Source organism: Callorhinus ursinus, unplaced genomic scaffold (genome assembly GCF_003265705.2).
Source record: "Callorhinus ursinus isolate GAN/ISIS: 27379988/994484 unplaced genomic scaffold, GSC_fseal_2.0 scaffold12, whole genome shotgun sequence".
In the NCBI taxonomy this organism is placed as follows: Eukaryota; Metazoa; Chordata; class Mammalia; order Carnivora; family Otariidae; genus Callorhinus; species Callorhinus ursinus.
In genome coordinates, this window is record NW_027397074.1 from 20,853,869 (window position 1) to 20,873,472 (window position 19,604).

At 38.2% G+C, this 19,604-nt stretch overlaps 1 protein-coding gene across 1 annotated transcript; it reads left to right on the forward strand.

The window, feature by feature from the left end:
* The first annotated feature begins 10,280 nt into the window (after window positions 1-10,280).
* On the forward strand, window positions 10,281-11,596 carry LOC112825177 (L-lactate dehydrogenase B chain-like). Its single transcript, XM_025873263.2, has one exon. The coding sequence runs from the start codon at window positions 10,383-10,385 to the stop codon at window positions 11,385-11,387; it is 1,005 nt and encodes a 334-aa protein (XP_025729048.1). The 5' UTR covers window positions 10,281-10,382; the 3' UTR covers window positions 11,388-11,596.
* The last annotated feature ends 8,008 nt before the right edge of the window (window positions 11,597-19,604 follow it).

The window sequence follows — 19,604 nt, forward strand, 5'->3', positions numbered from 1 at the left end:
TGTGAGCAGACACTGGGGCGGGGGGATGATATAAGCAGGGTCATAGCAGGAATCAGCATGCTGCAGAAAACGAAGTGCAGTGAGCCAGCTCCATTAAGTCTCAGAATGGGGACCCACTGGGATTGTGGGAAGGACAAGACCACCCAACAGTTAGTTATACCTGGATAAATGAACTCATGAGCATGCGAAAGACTGTTAAAAGATAAACTCAGGCACATTAAACAATTTTAAGAGCTTATTTGAACAGAAATTAATTCAAATCAGGCAGCACCAAAACCAGAGGGGGTTAGGAGAAAGGAGCTGGGGTTAAGACCTGTGTAGAGAAAGTGCTAGGGCAAGGAAAGGGAATTAATTACTTGACTGACTAGAGCTTAAAGCCCAGTTTGCTGTTTGTGATCGGTTGTCCTTAGTGTTTTGATTTTGTAACTTTTCATAATCTAAGGCATTTATAGCCTTAGATGTTGGCTTAGTTACCATGGCAGTGGAGCCATGATGGGAATTTTACATGTACCCCATTTTTTTGAATGTGGAAGTTAACAGCATGTTTTTTTCTAAACACCAGATTCTCCACAATGTCTTTGTTATAGGCAAGATGATCGACTACCTAGTTTCCAAAGTGTGTGGGCTAAATGAGTGTCCATTTCCTGTCTTCTCAGACAGCTTGGAGTCAACTCCCCACGTTCAGCTTCTGTTTGTTAACATGATTAAACATGATCCTGACTTCAGAATTCTTTTTGACAGTTGAGTGGCTCTTTTTGAGTGACTTCTCAATGGGAATAAAAAAACTGAAGCCCAAGCTTTGTCTTTTGGCTCTTCTCTACTGGGTTGTCTTCCTTCCAATTTGGGTAGATCTAAAATACCCACAGAGTTTTCCACTCCCTCCTTCAGATGTAGAAGACTTGACTTAACATGAAATTACTGGTTAAGCCTAATTTTCCTTCTTCTCTTGAAGGCTCCTCTGTTCGTCTTCTGCATAGCTACAGCAAGATCTCATGTCTGATGACCCCCTGTGGTGATACCCCCCTGGTCCCTGCTCTTCACAGAATTCCTGCAGGACCTTGACTCTTGCTCTTTTCCCCCAAATTTCTCTTTTCTCAAAATTCTCACGTATTTATAATTACATGCATGGTTGTTTAGTATTGTGTTAACCTTTCTCGTTAACAAATTTGCATCTGACAGTAGTCTTCCTCACACAGAGTCTTAATACAAAATGACTTACAAGGTGGGAATTTCAAACAGTATGGCATATTGACTACATTTAGTCCTGTGCCAGCTAGTTTTTTAGTCTCTAAGAGGAGGTAGTTTTCAAACAGAATAATCAAAGGACTGTTTTCACAAGGGACTTTATGAGACTCAGAGCACATGAAGCAATACTTAGGTCCAGGTACTGGATCTGTTAGGAAATGCTCAAAATACATTATATTCTTTTCTTTACCTAGAGAAGGACATTGCATCTGTCTGGTATATATCACTTCAGTGACTATGTCATGTCACAACTGAAAGTTGACTATATGGACAAAAACCTTAGTATTTTTTAAAAATATTTTTAAGTAATCTCTACACTCAGTGTGGGGCTAAGACTCACAGCCCCAAGATCAAGAGTCTCATGCTTTACTTACTGAGCCAGGCAGGCACCCCAAAACTTAGTATTTTGATCATTATCTTAGGGGGATTTCTTACTGATTGAAAAATCTTTAAGGAACTCTCTAGGAAATGCTAAAGTAGAGGTCTTTTCAAGTAACATAATTTGTCTTTCTATAGTGTCTTGGCTCCTTTCCTCCAAGATGAAAATGGAATGCAAGTGTGAGGAGTCAAAACTTAGTGGTTTGGGGAAGGAATGACCCTTTTTTTTTGTGGGGGGGGGCATCAATTCTCTTATTAACTGGGAACCTATTCACTTAGGAAGTGGAACTTCCTGGGGGGTAGAATTGTCCTTACAAGGGATGCAGGAAATTGCAGACTTTGGATCATTCTTAGAGATGTGCAGATACAGCTATGTTTATTGTCAATCTCATATGAACAATTTTCAGAAATACAACAGACCCTCGACATGGTAGACTCTAAAACAAGCCATTTGGACCACTCACAAGCAATCCAAAGTATCAGAAATGTATGGTTTGCTGAGGCACAAATTTGAGTGATTTTCCACTGGAAGGATGAGTGAGGAAAGGTATTCCTTATCTAGGTAGGTAGATTAGTAGACATTCGGGTTGGGGAAAAGAAGGGCAGAGTTAAGCTATTAGAACACAGGGGCTCAAAGGAGATACTCCTGCTCACCTCTAGAGCTGGTGCTTGGACCTCTGAGGTGAGGGCACAATGCAGTGGTGCTTGGATCTTCGGAGGCGGAGATCTCAACAGGAGGTGTGCCTTGGTGGCTGGTGCTGATGCTTCTGGGGTCCACACTGCATAGCGCTTGGATCCCTGATGCAGAGCAGCTGGCTGATGTTCTGGAGGGTCTTAGTGTAGCTGGTGCTGGGAGGGAGTGCTGAGAGAAGCTAGAGCTGGAGGGTCACCTGCAGTGGAGGAGGAAGTTGGGGAGGGATGCTGAGAGAATCTAGAAACCTTCCAATCACCAGCCAGTGACTCTTACTGACAAATCTTAGTAGGAATCCAGCTGCCAAGGAATCTGGGATATGTAGTTTTTAGAGTCCCAGACTCAGCATCCCAGAGCAGAATACAGATGAGAGCCTTGGTCCTAAGAGGCAGTTAGCCAATAACTCACACCGTAGCTCCACCCCATCCATAGAAATATTGGCTAACTTGTATAAAGTTACAGCTGGGAAGTAGAAGGGTTGGGGGTCCTTGGGTGAGTATATGGGGATGGAAGAAACCAATCTCTTCTCATGATATCAAGCTTCTGAGTGAAGAAAGTGTTCTGCTTTTAATTTGTTTTTCTGGCTCTCGCTTCGGCAGCACATATACTAATATTAATTTGTTTTTCTGAAAAGAAATATCAATCAACCACATTAAAAATGCAACATATCTCAATGGTGGCACAAATGGCTATTAATAATATGTGTACTTTATTGCTGGGGTTGAATAGAGAGGAAATTTTTCATGGATGCTATGTAATGTATATTATTGAAAGAACTGTGGTCCACTTGATTTATTTTTCAAGTTTGAAATGGCATTTTATGAATATAAGAGTAATATGTGCTTACTGTGAAAATTCAGGAAAAAACAAGTATTTAAAGAAGAAAATAAAAATTCCTAAATAGTTTAGGCCACCAACCTCAGGTAACCTCTGCTAACTTTTGGTAACTATCCTTTCAGTATGGTGTGCTATAAAATGAAAACAATCACTGCATTTATTTATTAAATATCTATTTATTTAAAATAAAATGAACTGATTGCATAATAACATAAATAACATATTTTCTAACTATATTTTCCAAAACAAAACAGTTTAGTGAGAAGAGCAGCATTATTTTACATTTTTGCATCTCTCCCCTGTGACTAGCCTAATGAAGACAACTAGATTTTTATATATGCTTCTGCATGCAACCTGTTGAATTACATTGTTTTTGGTTGAAGTATATAAAGAAAATCTAGCCTCACACAGATATGTAGTAGAAAAAGGAAGAGTATTTTAATAGCTCTTTTGGATAATTATGGCTGTTCTTCTTTGATTCATAATGTTCACGTCTCAAAAATTAGGTGTAACACAATCACTGTGTTTCTATTTTTTGAAGTTTTATCATTGCTAAGGAAATTCTTCACACAGTCTAAAATTATAAAGCCAGAAAGAGCTTCATCTCAGATAAGGAAATCAAGAGATAGTGTGTGACAGAGCCAGGTTGAGAACACTGGTATTGGGACTCCCAAACCATGACCCTTTCAACATCGCCTCAGTTTTTTCCAGCATGGTTTTTTGCCAAAAGAAATCTTTGTTTTTCAAGAAAATGAATATATTGGTAAATTGTATTTTTTAAAATAATAGATACTAAATTTCGTTTTTTATGTCTGCTTCCTCCAAGTGATTCAGCTTTTTGAAAGGAGCAAGAGAGTTGGTTGAGTATTGCAGATTCTGAACTAAATTTTTAGGGCCCTCATTTCTCCAAGAGATGAGGCCCCGTGGTGCAGTACCACATTTTAACCACTAGTAGGCACTCAAATACTTGTCAAGCTGAATAAGTCTTTCCGTAAATAACAGACTGAAATTACCATCTCAAAACTTTTTTTTTTTAAGATTTTATTTTTAAGTAATTTCTACCCCCGATGTGGGGCTTGACTTACAACCTGAGATCAATAGTCGCATGCTCCACCAACTGAGCCAGCCAGGTGCCCCTGCAAAATGCTTTTCTGATAGAGTTTATTATGAAGTTAACTTTATTCTTTTTAAAATTCTGTCAGCTAATAATTAATGTAATTAAGGTAGAAAATTTTTGTGGAATTGAGAATATCTTTTAGTTGTACTATTGTTCAGGAAGAAAAATTTAAAAACATCTGGATTCTGCTTTCTTGGCTTATGATACTAGTTTATTGTGTTGCTTTATTTTCTTGTAGATGGTAAAATAGTGATTCAAAGAATAGGATAAAATACAAATGTGGCTCTTCTCTTTAGGTCCTTACTAATAGAGAAGGGAATCTTTTCCAGATTTTTTAAAGTTTTATTTATTTAAGTAATGTCTACACCCAATGGGCAGCTGAACTCACGACCCTGAGTTCAAGAGGTGCTCACTCCACCGGCTGAGCCAGCCAGGCATCCCTCCAGATTTTTAGAGGGCTAGATTATTCAGCAACTTTTTAATATTTAGGATTCAGTAAGACTCAATTTGGGTTTGGTTTCATACTTCTATTTGTAATTTTTGATGGTGCATCCCTTTAAGGAATAATGTGATATGTTTGATTCATGAGCACTCAAAAATCCACAAACATTATAAATTAGTAAATATGATAGAATTTCAAGCATGAAAAGTATTTCTATTAATAAAGATAAGGATTTTGCCTTCAGTAAATAAAGTATGGCATGAGCTTACCTCTCCCCCAGAATCTGTTCAGAAATCTCAGAATTTGAACACTGTTCATTCTCTCTTTTGTTTCACATTCCTTTTGGGAAAATTCCTTGAACTATGGTCTAAAGAAAGTGAGAAGTGAGATAGTTTTCTCTTCAGACTGGTTGTATATTCTTCCATTTAGCTGTTTTTCAAAATCTTAATTGGAAATAAGAATAACTGCTCTCTCCTAGTCAAAATGTCTCTTGCCACCTACTGGTTGTGTTTCCTTGAGCAAGTTAGCTGGATGAGCCTTACTTTCGTGATCCATAAATGGGAATAATATCTTCCCTGGTAGGGTGTATGAGAGGATAAAATGAAATAATGTATGTATAGCACTTAGCATAGCATGTGATCAAAGTAAAACCTCATTTGTCATTATTGAAGAAACTCTCCTGATTTTCCAGATGAAACCGTATTCTTCCTTTCCTGTGTAAAACACACTAGCAGATGCCCATGACATGCTGAATGCTCCTGGCTAGAAGATACTCAAGAAGGTGTGGTCAGGGACTAACAGCATTGGGATCACCTGGCATCACCTTGCTAGAAATGCAGATTTTTAGGGGCACCTATGTAGCCCAGTTGGTTGAGCATTAGGTAATGATCTCAGGATCCTGGGATCAAGGCCCCGAGTCAGGCTCCACGCTCAGTGGGAAGTCTCCTTGAAGATTCTCTTTCCCTCTCCCTCTGCCCCTCTCCCTATGCACATGCTTGCTCTCTCTCCCTCTCAAATGAATATACAAATGAATCTTAAAAAAAAAAAAAGAAATGCAGATTTTTAGGTCTCAACCTCATACCTGCTGAATAGGAATCTGTATTTTAATGACCCTCCCCCCTTCCCCAAGTGACTTGGAAACACGTCCAAGTTTAAGAAGTACTATGACAAGGACACCTGCTTAACAGATGCTTGCTCCCAAATCATGTGATACCAGTTGTTCTTGCTTTTGTAGTTATATAATTTAACCAAGCATCACATAAAGCTAAATAAGCATATGAAAAGAGAGTGTTGTCTTTAAGAAAACTAAGTTAAATGCTTTGAAACAACGCTAATGATGAATGAGTCATAAAAATTGCTGTTGAAATAAGTGGGGGTGAGACAACTGTAAAGATTGGAAAAATGATAAAAAATTTATCGAAAAGTGGTAAAAAAAATTAACACATTTGAGCTTTGAGTTCTTCTCTTGCACGTGTTAGCTTCTAGACTTCATTTTAAGAAATTGAGTCATTTAGTCACTTAGTTGTTGGCTGGAGCCACTCTGAGTGTGTGCTCAGCTCAAAAGATAAGGGGGACCTAGAATTAACAGCTGGTGGCTGCCAGCTCACCACACGTCTGGGCAGCCAGTCTTTTCCTAAAGGAAGAACCAAACAACACTCGCAATGTCTGCCACAAGCCCAGTCTGTTTCTGTTTTTGCTTTTAAATCTGTAAACTGATGGATACATGCATGGTATAAGTAATAAACCTGTGAGACCAATGTCTTATATACTTTGTTGGGCAAAGACTCCTACAAATGTGCAGACTTTGAATATCCTGAGTGCAAAAATAATTATGCATTTTAATGATGGTGTTTGGAACTTGACAAACACTCAGTCATGCTCTCTGGATACCAGTCTCTATCAATATAGTTGCCAACAGCCATCCCCAGAGCTACAAATTAAATCTCCACTGATTTTCAAATTATTGTGAATTTACTAATCAAAATTCTGCACACAAATGGGCTCACCCAGGATGCATAATACTTATCTAAACCACCAAGGAAATATCTGAGCAGAGTCAGCAATTTGTCTTCTGCCATCTCTAAGTTTTACAGACTAGGAATAGCCAGTGGAGAAGGATGTTTTGTGATGCAAATGACATATCTAATAAAGGGTTAGTATCCAAAATCTATGAAGAACTTACCAAACTTAACACCCTAAAACCAAATAATCCAGTTAAGAAATGGGCAGAAGATATGAATAGGCACTTTTCCAAAGAAGACATCCAGATGGCTAACAGACACATGAAAAGATGCTCAACATCACTCATTATCAGGGAAATACAAAATAAAACCACAATGAGATACCACCTCACACCTGTCAGATGGCTAAAATTAATGACAAAAGAAACAGCAGGTGTTGGCGGGAATGCAGTGTTGCAGTGTTGGTAGGAATGCAAACTGGTGCAGCCACTCTGAAGAACAGTTTGGAGGTTCCTCAAAAAGTTAAAAATAGAACTACCTTACAATCCAGCAATTGCACTATTGGGTATTTATCCAAAGGATACAAAAATACAGATTCGAAGGTGTACATGCACCCTAATGTTTAGAGCAGCATTATCAACAATAGTCAAACTATGGAGACAGCCCAAATGTCCATCGACCGATGAATGGGTAAAGAAGATGTGGTACATGTATACAATAGAATATTACTCAGCCATCGAAAATAATGAAATCTTGCCATTTGCAACAATGTGGATGGAGCTAGAATATATTATGCTAAGCAAAATAAGTCAGAGAAATACAAATATGATCTCACTTATATGTAGAATTTAAGAAAGAAGACAGATGAACATATGGGAAAGGGAAAAAGAAAAAAAGGAGAGGGGGAAACAAGCCATAAGTGACTCCTAATGATAGAAAACTGAGGGTTGCTAGAGGGAGGCGAGTGGGTCATGGGCTAGATGGGTGATAGGTATTACGGTATTAAAGAGGGGGTTCATCTTGAGATGAGCACTGGGTGATGTATGTAATCATCATATGAATTCACCTGAAACGAAAATTGTACTGTACATTAACTAACTAGAATTTGAATTAAAAAAAAAAAAAACCTTAAACAAGAAAAGGATGTTATGTGAAACATCTATCACAATGTCAAGCTTTCTCACATGAAGGCAAGCTGATGTGGTAAAAATAGTGACACTTAAATTGAGAAGACCTGTGTTTGAGAATGGCCTCTGTTATTTAGTTCCAGACTTAGTGGCTGGGTGATAGACATTGGGGAGGGTATGTGCTACGGTGAGCGCTGTGAATTGTGCAAGACTGTTGAATCACAGATCTGTACTTCTGAAACAAATAACGCAACATATTTTAAGAAAAAAGGAAAAGAAGAAGATAACAGGAGAGGAAGAAAAGGGGAGTATGTCAGAGGGGGAGACGAACCATGAGAGATGATGGACTCTGAAAAACTGAGGGTTCTAGAGGGTAGGGGGGTAGGGGGATGGGTTAGCCTGGTGATGGGTATTGAGGAGGGCACGTTTTGCATGGTGCACTGGGTGTTATGAACAAACAATGAATCATGGAACACTGCATCAAAAACTAATGATGTAATATATGGTGATTAACATAACAATAAAAAAAATAAAAAAAAAAATGACTGATCAATCTTTACAAATTGGCTTTGCACAGGAAAAACCATCACCAAATCAGTCTGGCTAGAGATTCTGGAGGCCTCTCAAGCCTTTTCTGTTGTTGTGTCTTTTCTGGATTTGTGTGCATAAATTCTCATTTAGAGGGATTTACTTCCTTTTTTTTTTTTTAACCCCTCCCCCAGGAGTTTGTGATCTCTTACTCCCTCTGGTGTCTGTCTGCAGTGTTGCAGTTTCTCTGGAGCTGCTGCAACCGTCCCAGCTTTCTTTTGTTCTCAGCAGCCCCCAGGCTCCTAGAGTATTCTGGTCCCATCAGTGCCTGTGGTGCGTGAGACAGAAACAAGTCTCTTGGGTATTCCCTGGCCCCAAAAGCTGGAACATTAGAGGTATGCTCCAACTTTTTCCTTTCCCAGGGAGAATCCTCTAGCTGAGTTGCTTAATGACTTTCCCAGAATAATTCTGCCTTTGGTTAATTTTCAGAGTTCTGAAAATACTGATTTTGACAGATTTTGCCAGTGTTCTCATTGCTTTTATGGAGGAGCAGATTTTTGGAAGTCCTTACTCTGCTATTCTGGATGTGCCTCTTTTCTATTTTGCCTTCATTCTTAAAAGATCCTTTGAATTCGTGCATAATCTAGATTGATATTAATTTTATTTTTATCTTATTGATTCTCTCATTCTACTGTCTTCCATTACTAATGTTGAGCTGTAACTAATTCACTCATTAGGAAGTCAGTCTGTTTATTGTCATTGGTTGCTTGTTAAGAGTTCCTGTTTTTGGATTTCTGTGAATTTAGTCTGTGACTATGAATTTCTTTTTATTTACTCTTCTTGGCTTTTGTTGAGCTCCTTATGTCTGTGGATTGATGTGTCTCAAGTTTAAGAAAAATTCTAAGCCATTATCTTTTCAAATACTACTTGCAATTCATTCTCTTTCTTCATCTTATTTGGATCTCTGATGAAACAGATATTAGACCTTCTCACATTTCCTAGCTTCTCTTCTACCTATTTCTTCTATCAAATTGTGTGAACACCAGATATTTTCTTCTCACTCTTCTTTTAGTCCATGAATCCTTTATATCTCTGCCTTATCATCCATGAAACTCATCTACTGTCTCTCAAATTATTATATTTTTCATTACAGAAATTATATTTGATTCCTTTATATACTATTTATATTTTTTGTAATTTTTTTATCCTCTGTAGATATCTTCATTCTTTTTTATATGTTTAACATAGTCAGCAAAATTATTTCATAGTCTACACACAGCAATTTCAATATCTGGTGTCTCTACAAGTCTATTTCTTTTCCTGTTCTCCTCATGAAACCTCGTTCCTATGTGCCTAGTCATTTTTGACTGTGTGCTGCACATCATTTTTTATTTATTTATTTTTTTTACTATTGGCAAAACTTATACTTACGTTAAAAAAAAAAATAGAACATTTGAGTTTGCCAGAACATCTGAGTTTGCTTTTGCTAAAGCACAAGTGGAGAGCACAAATGTTTCTGAAGAACATAAACTAAATTCAAGAGTTGAGATTCCCTAGTTTATCCTGAAGAGTGGGATGGGATGTAGTTCCATAAATTATTTCACCTTAATTCACCCTTATCCTCAATCCTGACAGTTTAGCCTTTTGGGGATGATAGCTTGTTGTGGGGAAGGATTTCTTCTGTTAGTTGTCTGTCTTCTTTGTCTATCAAAATTAAGGTTCACATCAGCAAATGACCTCAGTGTGTGAGTGACTTCTGAGAGCACTCATCATTTTGGGTTATTATTTTCCATTTACATTTAATTTTGTGCCTTGGGATTTTCTTGTTTTCATTTTTATGTTTTTAACAAGATAATTTTAATATTTTATCAAAGTTTTTAGTTTTCTGGAAGAATTAATCTGAACTACCTAACAAATCACTAATAGAAATAAGAATTCCAGGGGTGCCTGGACCCCGCCTCCTCCTCTCTCCTTGCAGATCCTGCGCCCGAGGAGACACACGCAGCTAACATTGTCTTCTTCGCGCGACTCTCCCCGCGGGTTCTCTCTGGGTACAATGGCAACTCTTAAGGAAAAACTGATTGCACCAGTTGCAGAAGAAGAGGCAACCATCCCAAACAATAAGATCACTGTAGTGGGTGTTGGACAAGTTGGTATGGCGTGTGCCATCAGCACTCTGGGAAAGTCTCTGGCTGATACACTTGCCCTTGTGGATGTTTTAGAAGATAAACTCAAAGGAGAAATGATGGATCTGCAACATGGGAGCTTATTTCTTCAGACACCTAAAATTGTGGCAGATAAAGATTACTCTGTGACTGCCAATTCTAAGATTGTGGTGGTGACTGCAGGAGTCCGCCAGCAGGAAGGAGAGAGCCGGCTCAATCTGGTGCAGAGGGATGTTAATGTCTTCAAATTCATTATTCTGCAGATAGTCAAGTATAGTCCTGATTGTATCATAATTGTGGTTTCCAACCCAGTGGATATTCTCACATATGTTACCTGGAAACTAAGTGGACTACCCAAGCACCATATAATTGGAAGTGGGTATAATCTGGATTCTGCTAGATTTCACTATCTCATGGCTGAAAAACTTGGCATTCATCCCAGCAGCTGCCAAGGATGGATGTTGGGCGAACATGGCGATTCAAGTGTGGCTGTGTGGAGTGGAGTGAATGTGGCAGGCGTTTCTTTTCAGGAACTGAATCCAGAAATGGGAACAGACAACGACAGTGAAAATTGGAAGGAAGTGCATAAGATGGTTGTGGAAAGTGCCTACGAAGTCATCAAGCTAAAAGGATATACCAACTGGGCCATTGGATTAAGTGTGGCTGATCTCATTGAATCCATGTTGAAAAATCTATCCAGGATTCATCCAGTGTCAACAATGGTGAAGGGGATATATGGCATTGAGAATGAAATCTTCCTGAGCCTTCCATGTATCCTGAACGCTCGGGGCTTAACCAGTGTGATCAACCAGAAGCTGAAGGATGATGAGGTTGCCCAGCTCAAGAAAAGTGCAGATACCTTGTGGGACATCCAGAAAGACCTAAAAGATCTGTGACTTCTGGCTTCTAGGCTGTAGAAATTTAAAACTATGATGTGATTAACTGTGAGCCTTTAGTTTTTCATCCATATACATGGATCACAGTTTGCTTTTATCTTCCTAAATATGTGAACCTGGGCTCACAAAATCAAAGCCCATGCTTGGTTTAATGCTTGCAATATGAGCCCTTGAACAAATAAAATTAACTATTGCAGTGTGAAAAAAAAAAAAAAGAATTCCAGGGATGCTTGGGTGCCTCAGTCTGTTAAGCATCTGCCTTCAGTTCAGGTCATGATCTCAGGGTCCAGGGATCGAAACCCATATTGGGCTCCCTGCTCAGCAGGGAGTCTGCTTCTCCCTCTCCCTCTGCCCCTCCCCACCCCTGCTTGTGCTTGCGCTCTCTCTCTCTAAAATAAAATAAAACAAAGAAATAGGAGTTCTAGTTGAGCATATTTATTCATAATGTGCTGTATCTCAGAGAGCTTCATGAATACCATGCTGCTTTCTTTAGATACTTTTTTCCCCTTCTTCGTTAGGTCCGTTATTAGTTTTAAAGGCATATCAATTATTTTTCCATATATTTTCAATATACTATTCTGGTCTTCCATTTCTTTGATAGTTGAGTTAAAATATATGTATATAATAAAATATGTATGTTTGGCATCATTATACACACACACATATATGACATCACATCTTTCTATTGTTGACCCTCCAACTTTCTGTAACATCCATGGGACAGTACTTCTCTATTTGTGTTAACATTTCTGGTTCACTTTGTTACTGCCCCACTTCACATTGTCATATAGTCTTTGTAGGATATAAGAATTATTTCTGAATTTCCTCCCACATACTTTTCCATGAAACATATCCATTCTTCTTCAGTTTACTTTATTTGGCATACTGGGGTCCTCCAGAGAAGGTTGTGGAGCTATATCTGGGCACTATTACTCCTTTTATTTTTCAGTTCAAAATTTTTTTTATTTTACCAGTAGGTTTTCTGCCCAGTAGAATCCTCTCAGCCTTTAGGTAGAGCAGGCAGGTCCTCAGCAGAGACTCAATGTATTGTTGTAATAAGATTCAGAAAGCCAAATTCATTTTTCACTCATATCCTCTCATTTTATCTTCTTTCCCTGACAAAGCTACTACCATCATTTGGAAGAAGAAATGAAAACCATCTGTGCTTCCATGACCCTCAGCTTCTTACCTAAAACCCTCTGACAGGAATCATTTTTTATGACATTACTATTCATTCCTATAGGAGTAAGAAGAGTATGTCTGATGCATTTAATGAGCCTTGGCAAGCTTTTGTTCAGGGCTTAGACATATGTTCTAAGAAGCCAATTATCTTAGGGCACATTGTGATATTTGGACAGGAATCCACTGAAACTATTTCAAGGAAAAGAGCGATTAATTGTAAGAATACATGGCAATATTATAGAATCCAATTGTTGGAAATACAGCCAGGTCTCCTGAGAGATAGAAAGCAATCAGGCAGCTATTTTTTCCATTTCTCTCTTCTTCTCTCCCCATCCCTCCCTCCTAGCCTCTCTCTCTCATCATGGTTCTTTGTCTCTATTCCCTCAGTGTATCAGAATTCTCCTGATTTTCTTTCTTATTTATCCATGTATTTCTGGCTAAAAATGTCTGCCAACTCAAAATCTTTGTGGACTTATATCTCCAAAATCCATCACCATATAATTAATAGTGTTTATATTTCTTAGTTAGGATTCCTGAGATAGAATTTGATTAGTTCAGATTAGGTTAGTTACCTGCTCATGGCCCAATGTGCTGTGGCAAAGACAGTGAGATCATGTGGTCTAAACATAGCTGCCAAAGCATGGGTGGGAGACAGATACTCTTAGATGGTGGTGTGAATGGAGAGGTGATGATTGGCTTATCAGTTCATCAACATACTGTTCTGGAATGGAGATTTATCCACTTTTTAAATGCACAAAGTACCTTCTCTGGTTCAATTATTTCAACATATGCCAAGTACAGGGGTAGGCAGGTTATGTCTTGTTATTAATTGAGTTTTAGATTGGTAGGGTTTTCTGTTGTCATTGTTAAGTGCTTTATAGTTGTCATATAAATCAGGTCAAGAGTTATCTTTTTTTTATGTGCTTTTCTAGTCACTAAGTTCTGAACTTTGGCTTTGCTTCCTTTCTAGTCTTTCAGAATTTTTTTCTCTATTTTTTCTAGTCTTCCAATGAACTGGAGGAGGGTTGCTTTTCCCCAATACCTGTCTGGTCCTAAAATATATATCATCTGTGAAACTTTTGAATCAGTAAAAAATAATGCCAACTTTGCAAGTTCCCCTCTCTCACAAGATGAGCTACAGACCTTAGTGGTTCTCCCTGGAGAATGTAGTCATGTTCCCATGTCTAATAGTGGCCTTGTTGTTCTAGCAAGGATTTCTCTGCTAACTAAGGAGTCTGTGCATATCTACATACACTTTTTAACCTTTTGGATGACCTCTTCTGTAACCTGCTTGTTCATATTCTATGCTAATATTTTTCTTGTTGATTTGCTGAAGTTCTTTTTATGTTCTAGATATTAACTCAGTTTTATCTTCCATCATATCATTTGTCAATTAAAGATATCTATTTAACAAGGGCCACTATTCCTTCTTGACCAGGTATCTTGATTTTGATGTAAGCAAATTCATCTTTTTTTTTTTTGACTTTTGGTTTATGCTATTTAAGAAATCTTTCCCTGCTCTCAAGCCATTTGCTCACATATTCTTTTCATACATGCATTTATTTATCTTTTATAGTTAGATATTTAATATCCCTGGACTCTACCTTTTTATGTAGGATTAATGAGAGATCCAGTTTTATTTTTTTCCATGTTGTGAGCCAGTTTTTCCAACACCATCTATTAAACAAATCATTGTTGTTTTCCCCTGATTTGTGGTGCCATCTTTGTTATATATTTTGGCAAATCTTATATTTAGAAAATATTTTATGGTAGAAATGAACAATTCCTCAACATATTTGATGTAACTTATCTATAAAACCATCTAAGACTGGTTTTTGGGTAGTTTATTCAAGTATTCTATTTTTGCTGCCCAATTTGTCCATTTTTATGTATTTTTTTCTGGAAATTTAGTTGTTTCATTTAAGTTTTTGAATTTATTAGTGTATGGTTGTACTTTGAACATATACATATAGATATTATAATGCTCTTACTCTTTTTATAACATCTGTGGTATCCTAATTATTCATCATTTTATTATGTTTTTTTAACTAAGCATCCTCTTTTCCTTGATCAGTCTCATTAGAGGCCTTTTTTAAAATAATTTTTTTCAAAGAACCAAATATTTGGTTTTGTGCCTCTTCTCTTTTTTTGTTCTTTATTTTATTGACTTCTGCTCTGAAACTTATATCCCTCTGTAATACATGTTTGGTAAGTTAGTTGGAACGTTCAATTCTTCCATAGAAGACAAGGAAAGTAAATGAGAGGTATGAATAGTAAGTAGATTAGTAACCTGTGAGATATACTAGATGTAGAATAATTTGAATAGAGCATATGTGTGTTTAACCTAGGCTATAAGATATGGAGGAACCACAAGACACCAAGTATTTATGAAATACTAAAGATACCAAGGTATACAAACCCCAGTATTAATGATATACTACATATGCATGAGGCTTCTAAGACATTCAATAGTCATGAGATTAAATATACCACACATGTGACATCTATTCTAGTTCCTGTGCCCTCTGCCCAAGAAATACAGATAAAATCCATAGTTATTTATGTTAATTATGGTAATTGGCAAGCTGCAATTATAGCCATGAGTACTTAGTCCAGCATTTCCCTGGTAGAGCAAACACTATGTGTTGACTCTAGACATCTTCCATCTTCTGTGCCTCTTTGCTCAAACCTCAACTCTGGTCCTAATATCTATGCTTTCAGCAGGGAATATGTGGTGTAGAGAGGAACACTATCTAAGGATTCAGATAGTATGGTTAGTCTATCCTGCTGTACTCTACCTTAAAATCTTCTTCTCCAGGCTTCTCACTGAGTGTTTTCACTTGATTAGATAAACCGCATGATTTGAGCATGTTAATTTGGTCTATAAGCCTTTGTGGGCCATGACTTCTGATATAGCTTGCCCGATAGTGTACTTGGAGAATACCATCACCTCAGGGGAATTTCTCATATAACATTTTCCTTCTTACGTTTTCCTGCTTTCATTCTGTTGCTCACCATTATTTCTTCTTGGATAAATATATCTAAAGTTTAAGTGTCATCCCACTACCCAGTGAGGCCCACAGCCCTGGTTTGGACTATGACTCTGCACATAGGCCAGAAATGTACATAGGACCTTAAGCTCACCTTCCTTACTTGTATCAAATGATGACCGGTATACTGATCTCCCATCCCTTTGCTTATGGCAGGAGATGGCTTAACTTAGATTGAAAAAAAAAAAAAAAGTTTAAGTGTCCTGCAAGGAACTGCTTTAGTATGTCCTGTAAATTTAGAGATGTAGTGCTAAATAGCATTAATAATTAAAAACTAAGATGACAGTAATATAAGACAGTCACCATCCTATAATTTTTAATACTCTTGTAAAAGTAAGGGTTATATTAAAGTATTATTTCCAACATCAGATTGCTGAACCTACAATTTTGTTATTAATTTCTAATTTTATTGCTTTATGGTCAGAGATCTTCTGAATGGTATTAATCATTTGGAATTAATAGAGGTTTTCTTTATGATCTTAAAGATGGCTGTTTTTGTAAACATTCTGTGTATACACAAAAGGAATCTGTTTGTTTGAGCTTTCCTGTTGTTGACATTCAATAGTCATGAGATTAAATATACCACACATGTGACATCTATTCTAGTTCCTGTGCCTCTTTGTTGAGCTTAGCTAATATATTTTCAATAGCTTGAGTTTGGTAATTGTATTTTCCAGATATTTTTATAATACTTCTAACATTTTATTTCCTATCAGTTTCTGAGGCAGGTGTGTGAAAATCATCAACTACAATTGGGGCACCTGGGTGGCTCAGTCAGTTGAGCATCTGACTCTTGATTTCAGTTTGGGTCATGATCTCAGGGTCATGAGATCGAGCCCCAAAGCAAGCCCCGCGCTCAGTGGAGAGTCTGCTTGAGATTCTCTTTCCCTCTCCCTCTGCCCCTCCCCCCACAGATAAATAAATCTTTTAAAAAATCATCAATTACAATTGATAAATTACATATTTCTTCCTGAAGTTCTTTCAGTATTGATGTGTTTTAAAGCTGTATTTTAGGGTGCATGTGAATTTATGATGGCTATAATCTTCTTGTTCAATTATTTCTTTTAAAACTTTTCCCATCTATTTTCAGTCTTTCACTTTCTTTTTATTTTACATGTATCTCTTGTTGCTTGTACATTGTGGGGCTTTATTTTTTTTAATTTGAGATTCTCTGTTTTAATTGGTGACCACAACCAACTGTATTATAATTAATGCTAGGTTAAGACTGTTTCACATGTGTTAAGACCCATATTCATGTTTATTTACCCATATTGCTCTCTTAATTATCCCAATCTCTATCCTTCCCCTTCCCCCCACCAAAAAACCCTGAAGAGCTTTAGCCTGCTTGCTTGTCATGTTGATCTTGTCCCCAGTCTTGTCAATATCAACAAGAATTTTAGTTTGGGGTATTTATGTGTTAACACTTGAGTTTTCTTATTTGAGGTCTCTTTCTTTAATTAATTAAAAAATATATTTCTTCAAATATTTCCCCTTCCCCATTTATATGTTTTGGGTCTCCTTCTGGGACTCCTGTTGTCTACACATTGGTACTTCCAACTCTGTTTTCTATTTTTTATCTTTTCTGTTGTCTATTTCTTTATTCATTCCGCTTCCTCTGGGGGAGATTCCTAATCATATCTTCTTACTAATTCATTTAAAAGCTGTGTCCATCTTACTAATTAACTGTTATTCATTGTAATTATTGCACATAGAGTGATTTATTTCAGCTATTACATTTGTTCATAAACAGTATTCCCCCGGGTTCTTTTGTATTATTTATTGTTCCTTTCTGTATTGCTAATAATCTTTCCTTATGTCCTCCAATATATGTTTTCAAGCTTATTTGGAATTTTTCATCAGCCTTTCCTAATCATGCTGGCTTATTGTAGACTTTGTTTAGTTTGTTGGCTTTCCTTGGGAATGGTTGTATTCCTGATACGTCTAATTGTCTTGGCCTATGAGCTTCTGACTTGGAGTAATTGGTCTCCAATGTCTCTTGGGGAGTGGCCAAAGGCCAAGCCATGGCTTTGTGGATCTGGTGAATTTAAGGAGAATGAAGGGAGTGGGTCCCAGGGTAAAGACCAAGTCACCTTGGGGTATCCTGGATACTTTCCTGGGCTGCTACTCCACAGGAACTCTTACACCTGGCCGCTGGTGTGAAGCATTGGGATAAGACCCTCCCTTCCCCACCCCATCCAGGTTATAACACACCAGTCTTGTGGGGTTGGAGAAGAAACCCAGGGCAGGAATGGTTGTCCAGGGTGGCAGCTTAGTGCAAACTTACTTGTTTTCATGAACTCCTTACTCCTTTAGGGCTCTTGTGCTGCTCTGAGAGTATTCTGTGGACCCTGGGATCAGCCTGTGGCTGTAGGGGAGGTCCCAGAGCCTGGAGAAGGTGAAGAGCAGAACACAATAAAACTCTTTCCTCTGTCCTATGCTTTATTGCCGTGGCCTCCAGCCGTTGTCTAGACCCCCTCCTCTCTCCTCAAAGTACCCACTCATTCGAGAAACCTAGAGTTTTTCATTTTTGTTTATTTCTTTTTTCCTTTTCCTTTTTTTCCCCTTTAAATGCTAATTCCTGAAATGCATGTGTGCCCTCTGTTTCTGTGGTTTCTCCAGGGCTGATTTCTGGAGTTGGAGCTGACAGCCCTAACTACTTTGCCCCCTTGGCTGGCCCTACAGTTCCTCGAGCCTTTTCCTTCTCCACTCTGCCTGATACCTAGTTCCATGGGTGAGTTCATGTTCATGGTCTTTATTGTCCTCTCTGTGCAGGCCTCCATTCTTGAAAATCAGGAAGTCTTATTACAAACATTGCTAAAATCAGCCTTCCTTCCCCTTCTTCAGCTCTGCTGCGGGCCTCAAGTTAGGCCTGGGGTGTCCACTGAGAGTTTCCCAGAGCATGTTTTTGTCTCCCAAATGTCTGCACAAAGACCACATCTGAAATGAAAAAGCTGCAAACCAGCACTGTGTGTGAAAAACAATCCCTGGGTAGAAAAAGACGTCATCACTATAGACAGAAACCCTTTAAGCTATAGAAGGCTGAATTTCATCTAAAGACCACTCATTTTTTGAAGGAACCTATGGAGCACGCATTAAGTTAATTTTGGACCAAAAGGGATACATGTTGCAAACAACCTCTATCCTCTCAGTCAACAGGAGACAATGATCTGGTGTCCTTTAGAGTTAAGAGGGGAGCGGTCTCACTCTGAGAGACAGGATGGTGCAACCACCCAACCAAGATGGCATTTTAAAAAGCAGGGGCAATGGGTACTCTTGATTCAAATCCTAGCCCAGCCACTTACTACTAATTGTGTGACTGTGGTGGGTGCATTATTTAACTTCTCTTTCACTTAGTTCTCTCATCACTAAAATGGGGATTAGAACGGGTTCAGTTGTTACAAAGAGAAGTAAGCCAGTGTCTAGGAGTCTATTCATATTGCCTACGGTGTTTCCATGATTGGAGTTCCTTTCTTTTTTTCTTCTTAACTCATCTCTATTTAAGGGATGCTCTCCATAACACTAACCCCCATGACAGTACCCCTCTTGTGATGACAGCTTTCAGAAGCTGTCATGCTTGGGCACAGGAGGGAAATGCTTGCAGCCCTGAGAGTAGCCACCCACAGTGCCGTGTGCACATGTCAGGGGTTTGCAGCTGGGTGTATGTTTGGGTGCAGGGCATCTGTGTAAGACCGGTACACTAGCCTTGATTAGCCAGTCTGGCAGGGGTGGAGGGACACTGTTTTCCTGGTCTATTCTGAATGTATTTTCTTTCCTCCCCTCATTAAGGACATCTCAACTGGTTTCACTGAATTTCTACTCAGCATTTCACTTGTATTACTCTGAGATTTTGTTTGGAAGCAATTTCTCCAAATTAAAATAAGATAAGAAGTCTCTTAAGTAGAGGAGATGGCAGTGACATGCAGCGGCATTGCTGGTCAGTCAGCCAAGAGGGTTTCTGGAAAGTTAGAGAGAAGGCATTGAATTT

Bases quoted from the DNA above. Each gene is read 5' to 3' on its own strand.
- LOC112825177 (XM_025873263.2), top strand. From the start codon at position 10,383: ATGGCAACTCTTAAGGAAAAACTGATTGCACCAGTTGCAGAAGAAGAG.